Here is an 18832-nt window from a genome sequence, read left to right on the forward strand (position 1 = left end):
TAAGGACAGCTAGTGAAGCAATGCTTTTGAAATAGGTACAATATGTTCTGTATAGGTTAGCTGTGGAAGAAGGGAAGCTGGTGCTAGGACTGTGCCTTAAATGATATGAAGGAAGGTATTAGCTAGTGGAGTCATTAGCATGGTGTTGCTTAATGATAGCTGGCCTGAGTGGAGAAGGTAGACACACAACAGCTAGAAGTAGAAGCTATTCAAAATCAGCACTTTTGCTGATGGATGAAACATCTAGTAAAATTAGTACTTTCAGCTCCTTAAGGAAGGCAGGTGCAGTTAGTAGAATTCAGTAATCTTAGAGAAAGATCAGCCCTCCCCTCTTTTAAAATGGTTTTAATTCTAGAGCTGTAATGCTGAAGTCATCTAGCCCACTTTCTAATAAAAATGCAAGAAAGCTATGACCAGCTGCATGACAATTAGAAGTTATGCATTTGCATGTGCCCCACAACAGGGTTTTGCTTTAAGTGTGTAGAGTAACTGCCTAGTAAGTAAAATAATCCATATGCTGTATTACACAACAGTAGCAGATGCGTCAAATAGTAAAGACACTATTCTAACCCCAAGGTGAAAGATTTAAATTAGAATAGGACTGACGCGGATTCCCTTGAGACTAGGGCATTTAGTGCTAAGAAATAAGTTTAGTATAAGCCAGTCCAGGAACCATTAGATACTTCTTCCCCTTACACAAGGCTTATGGAACAATTTCTTTGTTCTTCTCAAAGAGATTTTATCTGGCATGAGCCTCCCACTTCAGGGTATTTGCATGAAGATAGCTGAATGCTTCAGGAGATCACTTATGAAGTTTAAGCTCACAGGGAAATGCAAAGGAGAAAGCCATTAGATTTTGTGTTAAAACATAAGGATATTTGATCCAGCCAGCTGGCCCTCTTATTAGTACAGAAAATAAGTTAGTTCAGCTGCTGCTTCTAATGGTTTCAGATGCATGATGCTCGGCCATGAGATGCTCCATCAAAGATGAACAGTAGTCAAACCGACTCTCCAAGGATAAGAAGTGCTGAAGTCTTCATTGCCACTGAAGCAAGAGAAGTGGTCATCCAAAATGAAGGGATGGAAATATGAAGCTGTGGAGGAAGTACAGATCTGTCGAGTGGTTTCATACAAATAAGTTACACAGTTCTAGCTGTGATTAACACTAAGCCCACCCTTCATTAGATACTAGGTCTCTGGCTTATTTCAAAGCAGAGGTTTCAGCCATATAGCCACTGAGTAACGCTCCTGCAAGCAACCAACCGTTAGCCGTTTACAGGAACAAAAATAGGAGAAGTGTTAAACATACACGTTTATTTATTACAATTTACATTACTCCATAGCAATGGGGCAGCTCTGTTCTAACTCTTAACAATGAGGTCCTAACAAAAATAAATCCAAGCTTTTACAGTAACTTAGTCGATGCATAAACTAAAACTCTGGCTATGTCATGGGTTCAGTTATCAAAGTGCTTTTTCAACAAAATTCCCCATCGTGAAAAGAACACATGCCTATAACTTATAAGCTTAACCCACTTATTCATGCAAACAAGTTTATAACCCCTCCCCCCAATTTTCCCCACACCTCAACAAAAAACAAGAACTATTTACAGTTTGGGGGGGTTAGAGAAATTAAAAAACACCCATCCGATAAGCTTCATTACATGGGTTCCCCTTCCTTAGTTTAGGGAAAGCAACGTTTTATAGTGTTCCATCACAGAGCCTACTAGTGTACATAAAACTGTTTGCAGTGTATACTGTTTACACAATCTGGTACTGTTGGGGGGGCAATAAGTCATTCCTCAAATTGCTCCTTTTGAGAGGTTTCTCCGCCTTTATTCTTGCTTAGTTTACAGGTAAGCTACTGCAAAAGCATTTAACAGAGTATTGAACACTGCATGTAGGAGATCACTTGCTGTTCTAGCACTGTTTTAATGAGTGAGGATACACAGCATAGCACTCTCCCCTACATAGAGCCTGGCTAGTTAGAGGCTTTGGGCTCTCTCCTCCAAACAGGACTTCAGAGACAGCCTCAAGTGACTGATCTTGTGCCATTGCATGGAATCATGCAGTACCCCTGAAAGAATAGTGGACTTGCAAATAACTGTACAACCTTTTTTCCCCCCCACTATCACATGATCAGCAGCCACCCAGTATTCCCAAGTCACACTATACACAACCCCCTTCAGCACTGGAAATCTGTATTTCCAGACACCACATAGTATTGAAGTTATGCTGCCTTAATGAGCAAGCAGCAGCAGCAAAGGGTACATTTGGTTGCTCAGAACAAACAAGTTAGCTGGTTTACTTCAAGTATGCTTTGGTTCTGTTTTAAAGAAAGTTAAAATAGCATGATCTTCAGGGTACAGAAAGGGAGTTTTACTTTGTTTCAACTACAGCATCCTTTTAGAGTCCCAGAAAAAACCACCATATTTTAAGTTAGCCTGCACTTCGGAAAATAAAAAAAAAAAAGACTCCAAAAGATAATCCTGAACACATTCCCTCTTCCAAAAACATTCCAGCTCTTAGACACTGGTTCAAATTAAGCTGAAGCCCAAAATACTAGTTGTACATGAACTTCTGTAATTGACTTTCAGACAGTAAACAAGGGCTTATTCTTATCCCACATTGGTGCAGCAGTTAGTTTTCATCCTATATACATAATTTTCACCTTCATGGCAGAGGAATTTAGAGCCTGCAGAGAAAGAGAGTATTCGGTATCAAATAAAGGAGACCAATCCCACCTCCTTCCCATCCCTGCCCACAGAAACACTAATCTGAGATTAGTTCCCCTGGTCAAGCTACACTTGCTTAACCAAAACACAACACACTGAGATTGCATTTGCATTCCATTATCTTGGAGGAAGGCAAGGGCCCCTTTTATTTAGACTTGGTCAGAATGTCAGCCCCAGCAAAGAATAACCACGAGTGGCATGATAATGATATTAAGACTGCTCTATCCAGATCCCACCTGATATGAAGAGAGCATGAAAGGTGCATCCATAAGGAATCACCTTAGGTCTGCTTGCAAAACTAGCAGCCAAGTTAAAAGTTGAACAGATATTTAGACACAACATTTGCTACAAAACTTGCCTCCATTACACTCTTCCAGTACCAGCTCTGTGAGTTGTTTGGTTTCGCCGTGCTGCTCCACTACCCCTTCCACCTCGAAACCCACCACGAAAGCTACGTCCACGAAGAAACCTGCCAGACACGCCAAATGTCTCTGTATTAAGCTTCCTTTCTTCAGCCCATGTTGTACGCCTGGAACTGAACAAGAGTCAAGCATGAACATTATTCAGAAGATGGTTCTGGGGAAAGTCCATACCACTTGGGCAGGAGCAAGGAACTCATTTTACAGAGATCTAGAAAGCCTAATGTACTGCAGTCTGCTTTCTCTGCACCCTTACTCAAGTCACATATTAAGTGATAGCTCAACTGTCTTCTTGTTAGTTACCATTTCATCCTAACTGGAAGCTGGAACCACAAGTGCCTTAAAAGGGACTGAACAGTCCTGTTTCCAATAGTGCTGCAGTACCCTCCACCTGTTTTCCTGAAATGCTATTGGTACTTTTAGAGCAATTAAGATCTACCAAGTTTCAATCATGACAGCCAGGAAAGGAGAGACTGTTTTAGACCAGCTTTAGTAACTAGAAAGCACTAGATTCCTCCTTCCCCACAAAAACGGTAACTCTAGATCACTATACAGAGACAGGATTATATTTCCTAGTCTCATTTGTTGAAAGTGGAACTAAAGTTGGGTTTGAGTGCTGACACAGATAGATCCTTCACTTAAGTAAAGTCTCATAGTTTAAAGATTCAGAATTACAGTAGCCCCTAGAATCAATCAAGATCACGGCTGTTGTGCAAGCTGTACAAGAACAGTTCCTGAACTCAGGAGCTTGCAGCCTAAATAAAGGGAAAAGAGGGTACAAGGAAACAGCTGAAGTGATCTGCCTAAGGTCCACACAAATTCAGCAGCAGAGCCTGGATTAAAGCATTAGAGGTCTGACTTCTACAATAGAGCTCTACTTTAGACCTTGCCACCCCTCCCCTGCAAGATAAAGATGAACATTGATTACTTTGCACAATTTATATAGGAAGAAAAATAGAGTGCAATTAGCGACTCAGAGGGATAAAAATGCAACTGTTAACCAAGGAAGTGCAGCATACAGTAATGGGAGAGGAGTGGGTTTAGAACTTCAGAAACAATCTAGGACAATCTAGCCACCACTTGTCTGTAAAGAGACAGGAATGGATAGGTGACCAGGGGATTAATATTTTAAAACCCAGGATAACTTTTTTTAAATAGACATTTAAGGGACACATAGTTTAGAGCCAATGTTTTAAATAAAATCCTTAAATTAAGGAATTATCTTTAGGAAATTCTAATGGAAGCATAGAACAGCTTGGATTTAGCCTTTCCCCTACGAACACTGCAGCACTTTTACATGGAAGAACAGCAAGCAACTCCATAGTCTTAATGGAACAAATGGTAAAGACTAAGCAGAAAAAAATTGGGTAAAGACGTTTTAAGGATATTTTAAAACGGTTTCTAGAATGTCTAAAAGATAGTTTATGATATTCCAATAGTTTACCATTTGGATGTCTTGTGTTCACATCTGTGTTTAAAGCTTTTGGCATATCAGATGTGAACAAGTGTTAGGTCAAGTGAATCCCCCCCCCCAAAAAAACAAACCAAGACTGCAATTTGTTCTAAGATCAGATATCAGTATTTGAAAGTTTAGTAGCATCTAGTGAGCTGTCAAATTCTGTGGCCACATGCCTTTCAAAGGCCTGGTTACTGATCATCCAAAACTGAATAGAAGCAGCCTTTCAAGACGCAGAGTTTCATTTATCCATGTTCTTACAAAGGGCTAGGCATTACCTAGCCTAGGACCTCTCTAAGATACTGCCTGCACTAAGTGGCATAAGACAGGCTGAGCTTCAGAAAGCTAATTACCTGGATTTTAGTTCTGAAGAGATGTTGTCAAAGAAAGACTTTGATTTATCATAATAGCAATTGGGTCCAAGGAGGTCTTCATCTGCATTGCCATCATTCTGAGTTGCTACTCCAGGATCACTCTTCTTTTCTTCCCCTGCCTCAGCTTTGTCATCTGAAGATAGAAGATTAATTACACACTTCCTTGCTGCGTACTGAAGAGCCATCAGTTTTCTTGCTCCTTCAAACTAGATTGAGATTCTTCCCTATGTTAATCAATCATGTAATTTCTCAGAGCAAGAGGTTGTCTATACGCCATCCTTAAAGTTATCAAATGTAAATGGCTTTACTAAAGACACAAACCTTTAAAGTTCAGTTTCTTCTTGAATTCTTTATCAAGTTCCTCTCGGTTGAACTGTGCATTTGCACTTTCAAAATCAAAGTCACCTTCAAACTTTATTGTGTTTTCCTTCACAGTGGCTGGTCTATTTTGTCCTCTAGAACGATTCCTGGTTCTCCTGTTTCCTGAAAGCAGGAGAGTTTAAACACTTGGTAACGCGTAGGAAGGTTAATGACTTGGTCAAGGCCAGAGAAAACCAGGATTAGAACTCAGGAGTTTCTGGCTTCCAGTCCTGTGATTATGCCACACCTCTTTGAAAGAGACGTCTGCTCTTCACTGTAGAAACACATTATAGCAATACTTTTAACATCCAAGAATGTTTTCCAAAAAGTTAGTCTTACTGTTAAGTTAGATGACTACAGCCAATTTTCCCTGCCAGCATTGCATTCAACTACTATAAAGATAATGCCAAACAGTCTGTGGTGAAAAAACTAAACAATTAAAGTTTCCCAAGGAATCTGAAGGAATTTCAGTCCATAAATCCACACACATTGGGATATGTACATATTTCAGGAAACCCACACAAGGCTGGAACCAGTTACATGGTTCTCTACAATACATGAGGAAGACAACTTAGATAAGCTGTGATAACATGGTCTGGCTGGTTATGGCTACCTCAAATCCCTTTTGAAGATCCTTACACAGTACGAGGGGTAGCCTGTGTAAAGGCAATAATTTATAGCAAGTTTACATGCTTAAACCTGAGTTTCAGGGGAGATGCAACAGAGCAATTCTCCCCTGGTATGTTCTCTATGGCTCTGCAAGGTTTTTGTAGAGTAACCTCTGGAGCTAAGAAAGCATTACTTCTGCATACCTGAATGCTCTTTTGGCTGTGTTTTGTTCCCCCTTTATTTTATTTATTAACATGGTGCTGCTCATAAACATCTTATGTTAGCCATTATTCTCAATTATATGAGCAGGGAATTGGAGTTCTATACAGCAGTTTGCATGTTTAAGGTCAAGTTAGCCTACCCGATCTTCTCCTTTGAGGTCTTCTGTTTTCATCATTCACCTGGCCCTGAGTTTGCACAGGTGGTGGCTGAACTGTATCTAAAGCAAACAGGGAAAGGAAGACTGTTTATAACCCAAGCATACAAGAACAAAGTTAGCTTACCTTAGAAGTTGAAAGTTAACTCATCAAGCAGGCTTAAGGACTGTACTAAGTTACTTCAACATTTTTCTGAAGGAAGCTCTACCAAATACCCATTTGAAAACAAGACTTGTATACCATTTGTCTTACTACTTTGCGGAATCTGCCGACCATTGCGTTGGATACCAGAAACTACTTTTGCTGGGGGTGGCTTTTTTTGATTCATGTTATCAACTGGACCAGTCTGAACAGCCTGCTCCACCATGGGGCTTTTGCGTACTTGGTGAACCAATGGGAAACCAGCACCTGGAAAAACAAAGGGGTTATTACAATAACTAGTTTTTTAGTTGCATTCCAGGAAGTACTGCATGCAAGAAATATGCCAACATTGCTCCTGAACCTCCATGATCAAAAACAGATTTAACAATACCTCCGCAGAACCTCCTAGGCACTTCCATTATTCTGCTATGGGGGTTTGCAATGCGTCACTACACATTTGAGTAAGTGTTGGCATACAAGTTTCGCCCCATGAGCTCAGGGCCATAAACCAAGTCAACAATGTCACTCCTGAAGAATGCAAAGTTACCAATTTGCTATGTTATAGTAATAGTTAAGGACAAAGTTAATATGCATATCAAATTAAGAAGTCACTATATATGCAATAAGCTTCCAAAACGTACGAATTCCCATTTCTCTTCATTAGGTATTCTTGTTTGTGTATAATTTTACAGAATAAGTACATTTTTTAGCTAAAAGAAGCTTGCTTCAGACTTTTCCTGAAAGTGCTTCGTTTTCAAAGTAGTTGAGAATGTCTCAATGTGCATAACCTTTACTCTATCAATAGCTTGGTCTTACTGTACTCAGCTTTTTGATAAGTAGAACCAGATTAACGTGGCATCCATGTCAGATCTATTGTTAAAATAAATGTTTAATGGCTCTAGTAGTTATGGTTCATCAAGTACAAGTCATATTTACATGCATTTGGAAGTCGTTCCATAAGGACACTACATCAAGTAGCTAGGTACTGTTAAAAAACCACCAAGAAAACCCAGAAACACGTTAAAACTAGTCCAGTCTCTCAATGTTTCCTAGATATTAAAGCATATAGTACAGGAGTTAGAGGGTAACATTTCAACCTTAACCAAGCTCCTGGACTTTTGTTTCAAGACTTTTTTTATACTATGGCACATTTAGGAATGTATCTTGATGGTGTGAAGTATAACAAGCCACATTAGAAAGTCAGACTAAGTGTTCAGACAAATACTCATTCCCTATGATTGCAAAGAAGTGAATATTTGGTACTTTGAGACATCACACACTTAACTCTTTATATGAACATAAAATTTGATGAACAGAATGTTAGGTAGTTTTGCATAAGTGAGGATAGAGATATTTTCTTCATGCAACTGGTTCAGTTTAAGATCAAGAAATGCATTACACCATTACATGAGCCAAGCCATTGCTTATTTTAGTGCATCCTGAATCTGCATTCTATTTCTAGGGTTCTCTATTGTGCCACATACTAATCTAGTATACACTTAAGACTGCCACAAGAAGAAATAATACCCTTAGAGTATGTCTAGATATTAAGCCTTCCCAGTAGTTACTGTCAGCAAGCAGCACTTTGAAGCTTACTTTAGTTGGATCTTTGATATGGTTCAGAGAGATAGAGATGGGCCAAAAAGAGGAGGGGAGCTACATGCATGCATGCTTTCCAACTTGACCCAAGCATTTTTTTAAGTGTAGATTATAAGATTCATGACAGCTACCTACACATGTGGATTGTACCCACATTATTTGCCCTGAAAACACTGCAAAGCTCTTCAACCTAGTTTTCCCCTTAACCTACTTTTGAACTGGATTCAATTTAGTGCATAAAATTTAAGATCAGACGGTCACATCTTAGCTCAGATATGATAGTTTTCATGAATCCAGATGGTCAAACAAGACGTTCAATCAGTAAAGCATGAAAACTGCATTCATGGCCCATGTCAAGTGTGGAATGCATTCAAAAATTCCTCTCCAACAACAAATGGGAGAAGGTGCTAGTATTTCCTTAAGGACCTAGCTAATTAGCAGTTACCCCACAACTTAGTATCATTATAGCCCTACCCGGAAACAAAATTTGTATCTGCATCTGATCCACAAAAATTATCTGTGGATATCCAGAGATATAGAGCAGATATCCACGGATTTGTAGGGCTCTAAGCATCATTCCTTCCTCTACAGAAAGGAAAGGTCTACTTCATGCCATTCTGTAAGTTGGCAATAAATATCCATTGGTATGTCCCAACAAGCAAACATCTTCTGCAGCCAGCCTTCCCTGCGAAGACTAACCACTATCCTGTACTTGTTCTCCTTCCCCAGCCCGCCAATCAATTCTTCTAGAGTAGTAGTAAGCCAGAGCGCTAACAAATGGTCAACAAAGCAAGAACTAAGAACGATGTATCCGTTTTGCTATAGTTACACATAAGTACTGTTATTTTGAGAGGGTTAACAAGCAGAACAGAATGTTTTGCAAACACCATGCAGGTTCTTCCAAATATTTAGAGTCCTCAAACTGCTGTTACCCTTGGAAGAGAGCTGATGTGGCTCGGAAGACATGTCAGGCTCTGAAACAGGTTGTGGAGACGGAGAAGAGCTAGGGCTGGAAGCAGCTGCTGATGTTGGAGGGCTTACCAATTTCTCTAAAGATACAGAGGGGAGAAGAGAAAGCAAAAAAGGTACACAAATAAGGCAAGGTAGTTGAGACACTGTGAGGACTTGGAAAGAGATACAAGAAGTTACCTAGAATAGTATTGAGATGCTACATATTTGGAGTCAATTTTCTTTACCAGAGTGCAGTATATGCAGGGCATCTTAAACTAGAAACAGACTATGTCCTCATTAAGTCAATAACCAAATGTTTAAGCTTATATACAGTACTTTCAAACAGATGCTAGTAGACTCATGCTGTTCTTACTGTCTCTACACACACACACACACTTCTTAAATTAAGATTTTTTAGAATGAAGCCTCATTTCATAAGGCTGGTTGCTTTAACTGCTGACAGAGGATACAAACAGTCAATTCAGAAAAATGTAGTTATTAGTAACACTAGGGCACAAACCATTGTGTAACCACGCCTTAAAGACGGGGTTACAATTTCAAAGAGTACATCTTCAAGCTTTTACTCACCTAAACCTAATGAAGCTGCATATTGCTGGCTAAGTAAAGAGCTGGCAGCAAGCTGGCTGTAGGGTTGCATGCCTCTAAATGGACTATAAGGCACATGTGGCTGGAAGGATGATGTAGAGGCAGAGCCCAGTGAAGACTGCATAACAAGATAATAGTGTAAGTACATTTTCACTGACTACCCAGCAGTTTCTGAACTCTTGTATTTCCTGTTTCCCCACTGTCCTTGCAGTGGGGGATTTAGTGCTTTTAAGGTACTAAAAGTAACAAGGTTGTTTAAAATGTAAATGAATTTATGAAAATATTTAAAGATAACTTACTGTGGTGATTACACCTGGGTCTATTAAAATCTGGACTGCTTACCAGGTTTTCAATGCTGCAATACTTTGGCCACAAAGATTGAAGGGAAGTATTTGGTTGAAAACCAGTGTTTCCGCTTGAATTATGAAAATTCTTGGAAACATTTACACTGACCTTCAGTTTTGTAACACCATCTTTATAACCTGAAGACTTGTTTAGGTCAAGCTTTGAACTGCTAGTATATTGCCTCAAAACTTTCCACCATCATTTAAAACTGAAATTCTTACTTGGACAATGGCAGGATCCTGAGGCAGAGTATGTTGAGCTTTAGGAGGTTCACATACAGTAATGTCTTTGATGTCACTTCCCCGGAAAATTATGTATTCATAAATCTCTTCTCTTGGAGGAGCAGGTCTGTCTGTGGGACGGTCTTCAGTACCAAATGACCGCACTTCAGCATTTAAGAGAGAAAGTAATAGATATTAGCCTCTACTAGTACTGCAACTTATTTCTCCAACACTATATAGTTTCAGGTGAAGTTTAGCTTTATGCCACAGCAAAGGGCATGTACTCAAGGCTATAAGTATCCCTCCTATATTTTTATTTATATATATACACATACACACACACACACCCCCCCCCCCCCCAAATAAATCAGGTCACAATGTTAGAACAAACTCTTCCTGATCCCCACACATCAGATTTTTCTAAAGCACAACTCAGCAGTAGTCTATGTAAACAGGTGATTCTTAAAGTCAATGACTTGGGCTATTTTGTATTGATGAAGCCTGTTTCTAAGGTGAGGTGCCATCGCCCCCTTACCCAAGGCTGCTCTACCATCAGCCTCCTCTTAAACTGGGATCGAGCTTGAGTTCCTCCAACCACCACAACTGTGGCAGAATAGCACAAGAGGGGCCATCTCAAGCAGCAAGGTCCCAACTACAGTTGAGCAAATAATGGATTCTTGTGTTCATTGGCAATTCCAAAAAAAATTAAAAAATAGTTTGGGGCCAAACATTTGCTGAATCTTTCCAAAGAGTCAAAAACATCCCAGCTTGATCCTGCAGCCACAATTTGGGCAATCTGACAAAAACAAAGGAGAACTAGATTCACAGAACACCTAGGAACAGCAGCTCCCTTATAACCTTTAGTCCAGTGGTTTGGGTATTCACCTGGGCTGTTCTTACAACTGTCACTGGGATAGGGAAAAAGCGAGGACAACTCTCGTCTGGTGGCTTATGCACCCACCTAGAATGAGGGATATTCAAGTTCTAGTTCCTACGCCAATGACCAGTTTCTTTATTGAGAGAGTGAACAGCTGCAACACAGGAGACGGACAGGTTTCAGAGGAGCAGCCCTGTTCGTCTGTATCCGCAAAAAGAAAAGGAGGACTTGCGGCACCTTAGAGACTAACATTTATTTCAGCATAAGCTTTCGTGGCATGCATGCGATGTGAGCCGTAGCTCACGAAAGCTTATGCTCAAATAAATGTGTTAGTCTCTAAGGTGCCACAAGTCCTGCTGTTCTTTTTGCAGATACAGACTGAGAAAGCCTCATATCAGAATCTGTCATAGACCAGTGGCAAGGGTACTGGCCTGTGATGTGGAAGGCAAATTAAAATCTCTCCTCCTACCCCTACAAGTATTTTGTGACACTAGTTTTCCTTTGCTTTTGGCAAAATGCCTCCCCCACAAAAAAGTCAAGTATAGCTGAAACAAAACATTTTGTTGACATCATCAAGATAGAGGTTTTTAAAGATTTTTTTTATTACTTGGTCAAAACTATTTGATGAACTCAGCACAAATTCATTAATATTTGTGGTCAATCCAAAATTGTTTTCCATAAAAAGATTTCACCTAGCTCTAGTCCCACTCCATTTAAAGCTTTAGAGTTCAAACCATGACCTTATATTTAATTTAGTTTTTCAAGAAAGAGTGTGGTAGCTACAGGTAAAACACAAGTTAACGCACATTATTCACCTCTCTCCACTCCCAGAGCGGAATGCCATTCGTTTCATGATTAATACATATACTGCCTACCTTACACCTTAAGCAAAGAACTCAAACTCAATTGAACTTCATTTTGTGAACACTGAGCTATCACTAAACTGCAAAGTTGCACTGAATGGACTTCTAGATTTGCAGTTTCTTGAAGCACAGACTAAGATGTTGCTCGTATTTGAGCAGGACTAGCGTCAATCATATTCTCCTTACAGGTCAATGCAGAGTACTACATTACCTGGCACATCCTTGGAACAGGGCTAGGACACTAGTAACTGATTAATGCTCCTCTGTTCCAGCACTGCTGAGTCTGCAAAAGCCTTTTAAGCTACTTCAAACACCATAAGCTAGAGGTGCGATTCTCCTGATTGAGTATACATGCTCATGCTAGTTCTCAGTGAGCTGGCACAAGTACAAATAGCAGTGTAGCCACAGTAGCATGGGAAGAGGATGCACAGCTCAGTCATGCCAAGTACATCCCCACCTGTTCCAGGCAGGTTCGTATTTGGCACAGCTCAGCGGTGTCCACTGCCATTACCAGAGCTACTGCAGCTATGCTATTAATACTCACGCTAGCCCAGTGAATGTTAGTGCAAGCATGTGCACATACGTGGAGGGAATCACACCTCTAGTCTGTAGTGTGGACATAGCTTCAGTTTGAACATGTCCCCCCACCCAAAGGGCGGAATAGCAAGATTCTACTTTATACTTCTCTCATGCACTATTCATGCAATTTGGACACTTGTTATGTAGCAAAATTTTGCTACCTAAAACGGATCTTCAAAAGATTAGCACAAGCTAGAGATTTTGTATTTTTCATACTCAGGAAGAGCAACTGAGACCTCTTATCTCATCCCATCTAACAGCTTATAAAAACCGACTGCTTGTCCACTTCCAGAGAAACAGTCTCAAACATAAGTGTTTTCAACTTAATCCCAGCATATAACTGAACTCTTGTTTATGTTTAGAAACTAACAAGTAAGGTATGTCATCCACCTTTTCTAAATGTAAAAGCCAGAAACCATGCTAAACAAAGTGGTGATAATACTGCAGCTTGATGCTGACAATCTAGCTAATTATCAACCAGCATCACCTCTCCACAGCCTTTCCTAAAAAAGGGAAGATAAAGGCATCTAGATAATGAATTATCACCTTAACCCTTGATCAACAGGGCTCTAGACTGGTACAGTAAGACTTGTGATGGATGAAGACTAGGTGTCCCATCAGGCATTAGATCAGCTGCCTCTGATACAGCTGATTACAGCCTGAATTGTTGTCTCACCAGCTAACCCTAGCAGAATAGACAGTGCTGCTTGTCAGTGGCTTTATTCCTTTCTCAGATGGCTCTCAAGAGCTAGTTGTAGGAAACTGCTCCTCTTCCTCAGAAGCAGTGAGGAGTGCTGCAGGTTGTCATTTGTCACCTTGTCCAATGCGTATATGGAGCCATATTTGGAACAGGGAGCAGAACTTTCAATAGACTGATGAGACTCACCTGTACATCTGTCTTGTCCAACTCTGCTCACGTGATTCTGTACTTAATCTGGTGTTTAGCTGAAACTGGAGCATGGATGAGAGTAAACTGACTGATGCTCAATGCACATAAGAGGTGATGATGGACTGGGGAAGCAGCCAGAGGTAACATCAATCTTTCTGAGTAACGCAGTAACCCAGGCAGCTTACCATCTACAGCTAACTAGAAGGCTGCAACCCTTCCTTTCAGATTTGTACTTTGCCACTGTTCTCCATGCATTTGTTACCTCAAGATCAGACTACTGCAGTGCATTCTACATGGGGCTATACTTATCAGGGCCTGTAGCTGGTGCAGAACACAGCAGCTTGCTTATTAAGTGGGGCATCTCACTGGGAGCATATGGTACAAGAGCTCTGGGATCTGCACTGGCTTCCCATCAGTCTCCAGGTGGAGTTTAACGTGTTTTGATGTTTAAAAGCTGAAAGGGTCTGAGACCAGCCTAACAGAGGGACTGCCTCTCACCCCATGCCATACTATTATATGTGCAGTCAGCAGGGGCTACCCAAGCTGGATCACCTCAGAGAGGTAGCAGCTTGCAGCGTGTGCTGCGATAGCCTCAAAACTCTAACTTGCTCCTCCCTTGGTCTGAAATAGCCTGAATGTGGTGACCTTCCAGACACACTGCAAAAGAAATGTCAGTTTTAGAGAAAATTGAGGAGATACATCCCAAAACGATAAGGGGGTGCAAAAGAGTTTCTATAGATGTCTGGGTTAGTTCCTGCTAACATGATTTCTGTACTGCTGAGATCTTACTGCTCTAAAATGATGTTAGGACACCTAGAACATTGGACAGAAGTCTGTTATTGCAAGTCTTTTAAATTGACATTGCTACATTTGCTAGTTATCTGCAATTTGAGAGAACCTGTAAAGAGTTCAAAATGCTTCTCTACTTCTCCAAACAAATCAATGTCTTATTTATGAGCTACACTTCTGTCACAATGGCATGGGTCTAAGTATGACTGCAGCACTATTATTGTGGTCAGGCATCAGAAAACACTTTTGACATAAATCCTGTAGTTTAAGAAATCTTAGTCTCAGCTCAAAAGCAAAATTTGATCTGAAAAACTTATAAAGTAGCATTTTAACAATGGAATATGAATCTGCCAATTTCCCAGTTAAGAAATTAAGTTACAACACAGATGCCAATACGCTGCAGGCAGTGCACCAAATTAAAAAGTGACCAACATCCAAAATACTTTTAAGACTTATAGACTTCTAAGGCAAACAGCATGTATTTTCCCCCACTAATTTAATACATATGAAGACATTCTTCTGGTAGAGGTCCTGTGAAAGGCACTCACTCCACTTAAGCACTGAAGTAGTGAATGCTAGGTGGAAAACAAAGGCTACAGAGGAGACTGCTGCATCCCACTCATTACAAAGGAGGCTCTGAATCAGCAGTGTAGATAGGACATAGGTAAAGAAATTGCATTTGTGTGTGTATATATATATATGGATGCTAGGACCCGCGCTTAAAGGGAAAAGCAGCCGCAGCCATAGCCCTGCTGTTCCAGTTGACAGACAGCCTTGTTGGCATCCAAATGAATTCCATTCTCTTCTCCTAGCTTCCTTACATACAATATGTTACTCAGGCTTTGTAAAGCATGTGATGAAGTACATAGTGTTAGACACATGCATGCTTTTGGGGAGGCAAATCCTGATCAGCTACATCTCATTATTTGAAATTAGTCCGATATCGGAAATTCAAAAAACTCATTTTAAGTAGGTTTCAAATGTCCAAGTTAGATTCTCTTTATCTGCAATTCGGCACATAGGAACTGTGGACCAGGAAAGACTGCCTGGATCCCCTGAATACTTCCTAGTATGGTAAGATGAGGTCCTTGAATCTGATGCAGTAAGACATTGCTAGTGGAAGGATTAACGTTTGAGAGACAGGAGGAGTTCAATGATTTTAGAAGTAATATTTTCAACAGACTGGAGAGGAAGAAGTGATAGCAAGGAAAGTTAGACATGACAAAGGGCACAAAATCTTTTCCCCTATTAGGGAAATGAGGAGAGGGTAAAATGTGAAGAGAGAGAAAGCAACAAAACTAAAGATACAAGGCAGAGACGAAGGAAGAAAAAGCTTACACTGAGATAGCAGGCTGGGAATAAAAGGAGGATAGTGGAGGTGATGGTTAGAAAAGCATCATGGAACAAATCTGGTTTGAGAGACTTATGAGATGGCAAACAGACTTAAGATTCTAGTCAGAAGCAAGTTTGAGAGTCACTTGTGTAGGTGGTAGATGAAAATAAGAGACAGCGAAAGTCTAGGAGAGAATCAAGATCAGTATGCCCAAGGACAAATAACAAAATAAGGAGTAAGTGAAGAAGCAGTCTGCAAGATAGGAGAACCAGAAAAGCATGGAGTGTCAAAAACCCAGGTAAACAGACTGAAGAGTATACACAGGATTTAAGGGCACTGCACAAGAGATTACTATTCCAGAATATTATACAGTTTGAATGTAGTCCAATTCTTGATCACAAGTATTAAAATGAGGAATCAAGATTTAGGTTTTGTACCTTATTTTACTAAAAAAATTAACAGAATTTAAGATTCTTCCATTTCCACAAACACTCTGATCGGTTACTGACCCAATCCAAACATTGCAGAATAATGCTATCATCCAAGTAATAGAAATTATACTGTTACAACAATTTAGTCATAAAATTCTGTTCTAAGAGAAGGAAGTGTGGTTGTTTAAGACTAACAGGGAAACTTCAGATACTAGCAGCTCTTTCACATATTTTCTTCACAAAAAAGCTGAATTGCTGCACTATGCTTGAGAAATTAAACAAGTGTCCAAAAAAGGCCTTGTAATATTCCCACCAGCCTCTAAGTAAGGTGTAGTATATCCAGCAGTTAGCTCTCTTGTGACTATTTGACTTTCTTGCATTGGACCATTTGCACTACAGGCCAGGCTCACTATGCTGCACGCTGTAGCTCTGACACTGCGAAGTAATTAATCAAATGCTGAATCACGAAAGGGGCCACAGCGAAATGAACCAGCCCCGGCTGTAATTAAGGCTTTGCGCCTCACTCGGCCCCCACACTTGAGCTTGGGCAGGTTGGTATTTCAGAGCTGGAGTCCGAGTCAGCCATCCCCAGACTGAAACAAGAGGCGGGGTCCCTGGGGCTTTCGCCAGACCACCGCGGCAAAGCAGCTTGGCTCCAGCTGCTGCCTGTTTACACCTCCCTCGCCAGGCTCATTGTTCAGGCGGGTGGGGGCTGAAAGAGCCTCCCAGACCCCGGGAGAGGGAGTGAACACGGAGTGAAGCCGCGGTCCAGGCAACATCGGGAGGGAGCCGCCTCGGAGCCACGGCAGGTTTCCCGGCCCCTGCTCAGCCGTCTCCCCGTAAATGAGCCCGGGCACGTCGACTCCGCAGCCCCCCCGCTGCCCCCGCATCGCTGCCGTCGTCGAGGCGGGAGGCGACTCTCGGCGCCTCCGCTATCCCGCACCAGGGGTCCCACCGCCCCCCGGTTCTCCCCCGCGCAGCCGGACGGACGCCTAGGCCCGACTCCCCCGTCCCTCCCAGGGCCGGCCCCGCGGTCTGCTCCGTGGGGAGAAGCCGCCCCCGCCGTGCGGAGGATGCCTGGCCCGGCCGCCCTCACCTTTGGCCAGCGCCACGGTGGAGTTCTCGGTGTCGATGGTGTAGAGGATGCCCTCGTAGCGGATCTGCGCCTTGGAAATGAGACTGATCTTGCTCCCGATGTAGGGGGTGCCCGAGCTCATGGCTCCGCCGGGGCCAGCCGCGCGGCCTGGCTAGGGGCTGAGGAGAAAGCGGCAGGAGGCTCCGCTCAGTGGTATAGGCCCTGGCGAGACGCGGGGGTGAGGCCGCTCAGGTAGCTGCGCTGCCCGCCCAGCCTCGCCCCCTCACACACTGCGGAGTCGGGAGCCCCGCCGCGGCCGTCGGCGCCTTATATAGGGCGGAGGGAGACTGGGGGTGGGGGGGGGGGTCTGGTGCGAGATCGCGCATGCGCCTCTCTCCATCACTGACCGGACGGGAGAAACCGGGTCAGACGGCAGTCACGTGATCCAGCCGGCTGTGCGTGCCACGTGCGCCGCGGGGCGGAGGGCGCGTGCCGGGACCCCGCGCCTGACCCCGCTGCGGTGCCGGCACAGGGCAAAGCGTAGGGCTGTGCAGGATCCCACTGTCAGCATGCACTCCAGAGGCGAGTACTCCCCCCCACCCCCTTTGGGACCCTCCGCGCTCCTCCCGTGCTCCAGGACCGCAGGGTGAGAAGCCCACCCACCCAGCCGTCCCCCACAAGCGTTAAAACCGTTGCTGGTCAGGCCCCCCCCCCCCGCTCGTGAGATTCTTAAGAGGATAAGTTTGGGGCTCTGTTTGTTTGCCTTCTGGTGGTTAAGCTTTTTTGGTGACCCTTGGGTCACGCCCTCCAGCTTGTCTCTACAACCGCAAGGGCTAGAAACTTCCTCCTGGAAATTTAAATTCTCATCTTTTGCCATCGCTCCAGAAGCTGCATTAAGGATGCCACAAGACACGCTATCAGATCACCAGAGATAGCAACATGGACTGTAGGTAGCTGGACCCCCCTACCATACCAGCAGTGCACTCTGCTGCTGGGAGTACAGACCACTCCGCTTCCCACCCAGGGCCCCACAGTGTCCCCCTCCAGTTCTACAGCATAGCAAGGCCCCCGGGAGCTCTGCAGTAGAGACAAAACTGAAGCCTCTCCCAGAGAGCTGCAGGGCCATGATGGGAAGACCGAGACTTCTCAAGGCCCTGGAGCACCTCTTTGATTAGTCCTTCAGGATTCCAGTAAGCAGAGATCCCAGGGCTCTATAACAAAGAGAGCATAGACCTCACCTCCCTAGCCAAGGCCCTGTAGTGACTCCCATACTACCTTCAATGCCTCAGTAAGCAGAGACCTCCCCCAGAGCCCTCCACCAGGAAGAACCTTTCCCTCAGGGACTGTGGTGCCCTCCAGTGCCCTGTAATATGGAGTGACCTACAGTATAGAGTACACAGATCCCTGAAAGATCTATGTGGGACCCTGCCTTCCACAAGCTCTACAACAAGGAGGGGACCTGTAGGATCACATTAAATAGCATGCACAGATTTCTTCCCTTTCCCCAAGGCACTGCAGAGCTGTGCTCCATGGCTTGGAGAGCAGTTCTCCCCCTTTACCATAGTGCTTTATGGTTGATATAGCATGAAAAGCACAGACATCTCTTTTCTGACCCTGGAATACACATGTATGTGTGTGCATGTACACACACACCCACACACACACCCTTTTCACTAATGAAGCCCTGTAATTAAATGTTAAAATGTACAAAATAAAAAACCTGAATCTGAAATGTGAATTAAAAAAAAACATACTTGAAAATAAAAGTTACTTTTAAATTTGATCATTGTTTTCTGGTATTAAT

General features: G+C 42.7%; 1 protein-coding gene across 3 annotated transcripts; it reads right to left on the minus strand.

Moving 5' to 3' along the window:
- Positions 1–1294: 1294 nt before the first annotated feature.
- Positions 1295–17372, minus strand: LSM14B (LSM family member 14B). Of its 3 annotated transcripts, none has more exons than XM_084645170.1 (10): positions 17050–17372; positions 10193–10356; positions 9609–9744; positions 9002–9118; positions 6582–6737; positions 6314–6391; positions 5305–5466; positions 4963–5116; positions 3093–3269; positions 1295–2694 (listed from the first exon to the last, which is right to left on the minus strand). In XM_084645170.1, exons 1-9 carry the CDS (start codon positions 17168–17170, stop codon positions 3098–3100), a joined length of 1260 nt encoding a protein of 419 aa, XP_084501296.1. In that variant the 5' UTR covers positions 17171–17372; the 3' UTR covers positions 1295–2694; positions 3093–3097. The 3 variants fall into 3 exon arrangements, with proteins under 3 accessions (XP_084501296.1, XP_084501295.1, XP_084501297.1); XM_084645169.1 differs by having other exon boundaries at positions 6570–6737; positions 17050–17371; XM_084645171.1 differs by lacking the exon at positions 9002–9118 and having other exon boundaries at positions 6570–6737.
- Between the last annotated feature and the right edge of the window lie 1460 nt (positions 17373–18832).

This window comes from Lepidochelys olivacea, assembly GCF_965140295.1.
Source record: "Lepidochelys olivacea isolate rLepOli2 genome assembly, chromosome: 13".
Lineage (NCBI taxonomy): Eukaryota > Metazoa > Chordata > Testudines > Cheloniidae > Lepidochelys > Lepidochelys olivacea.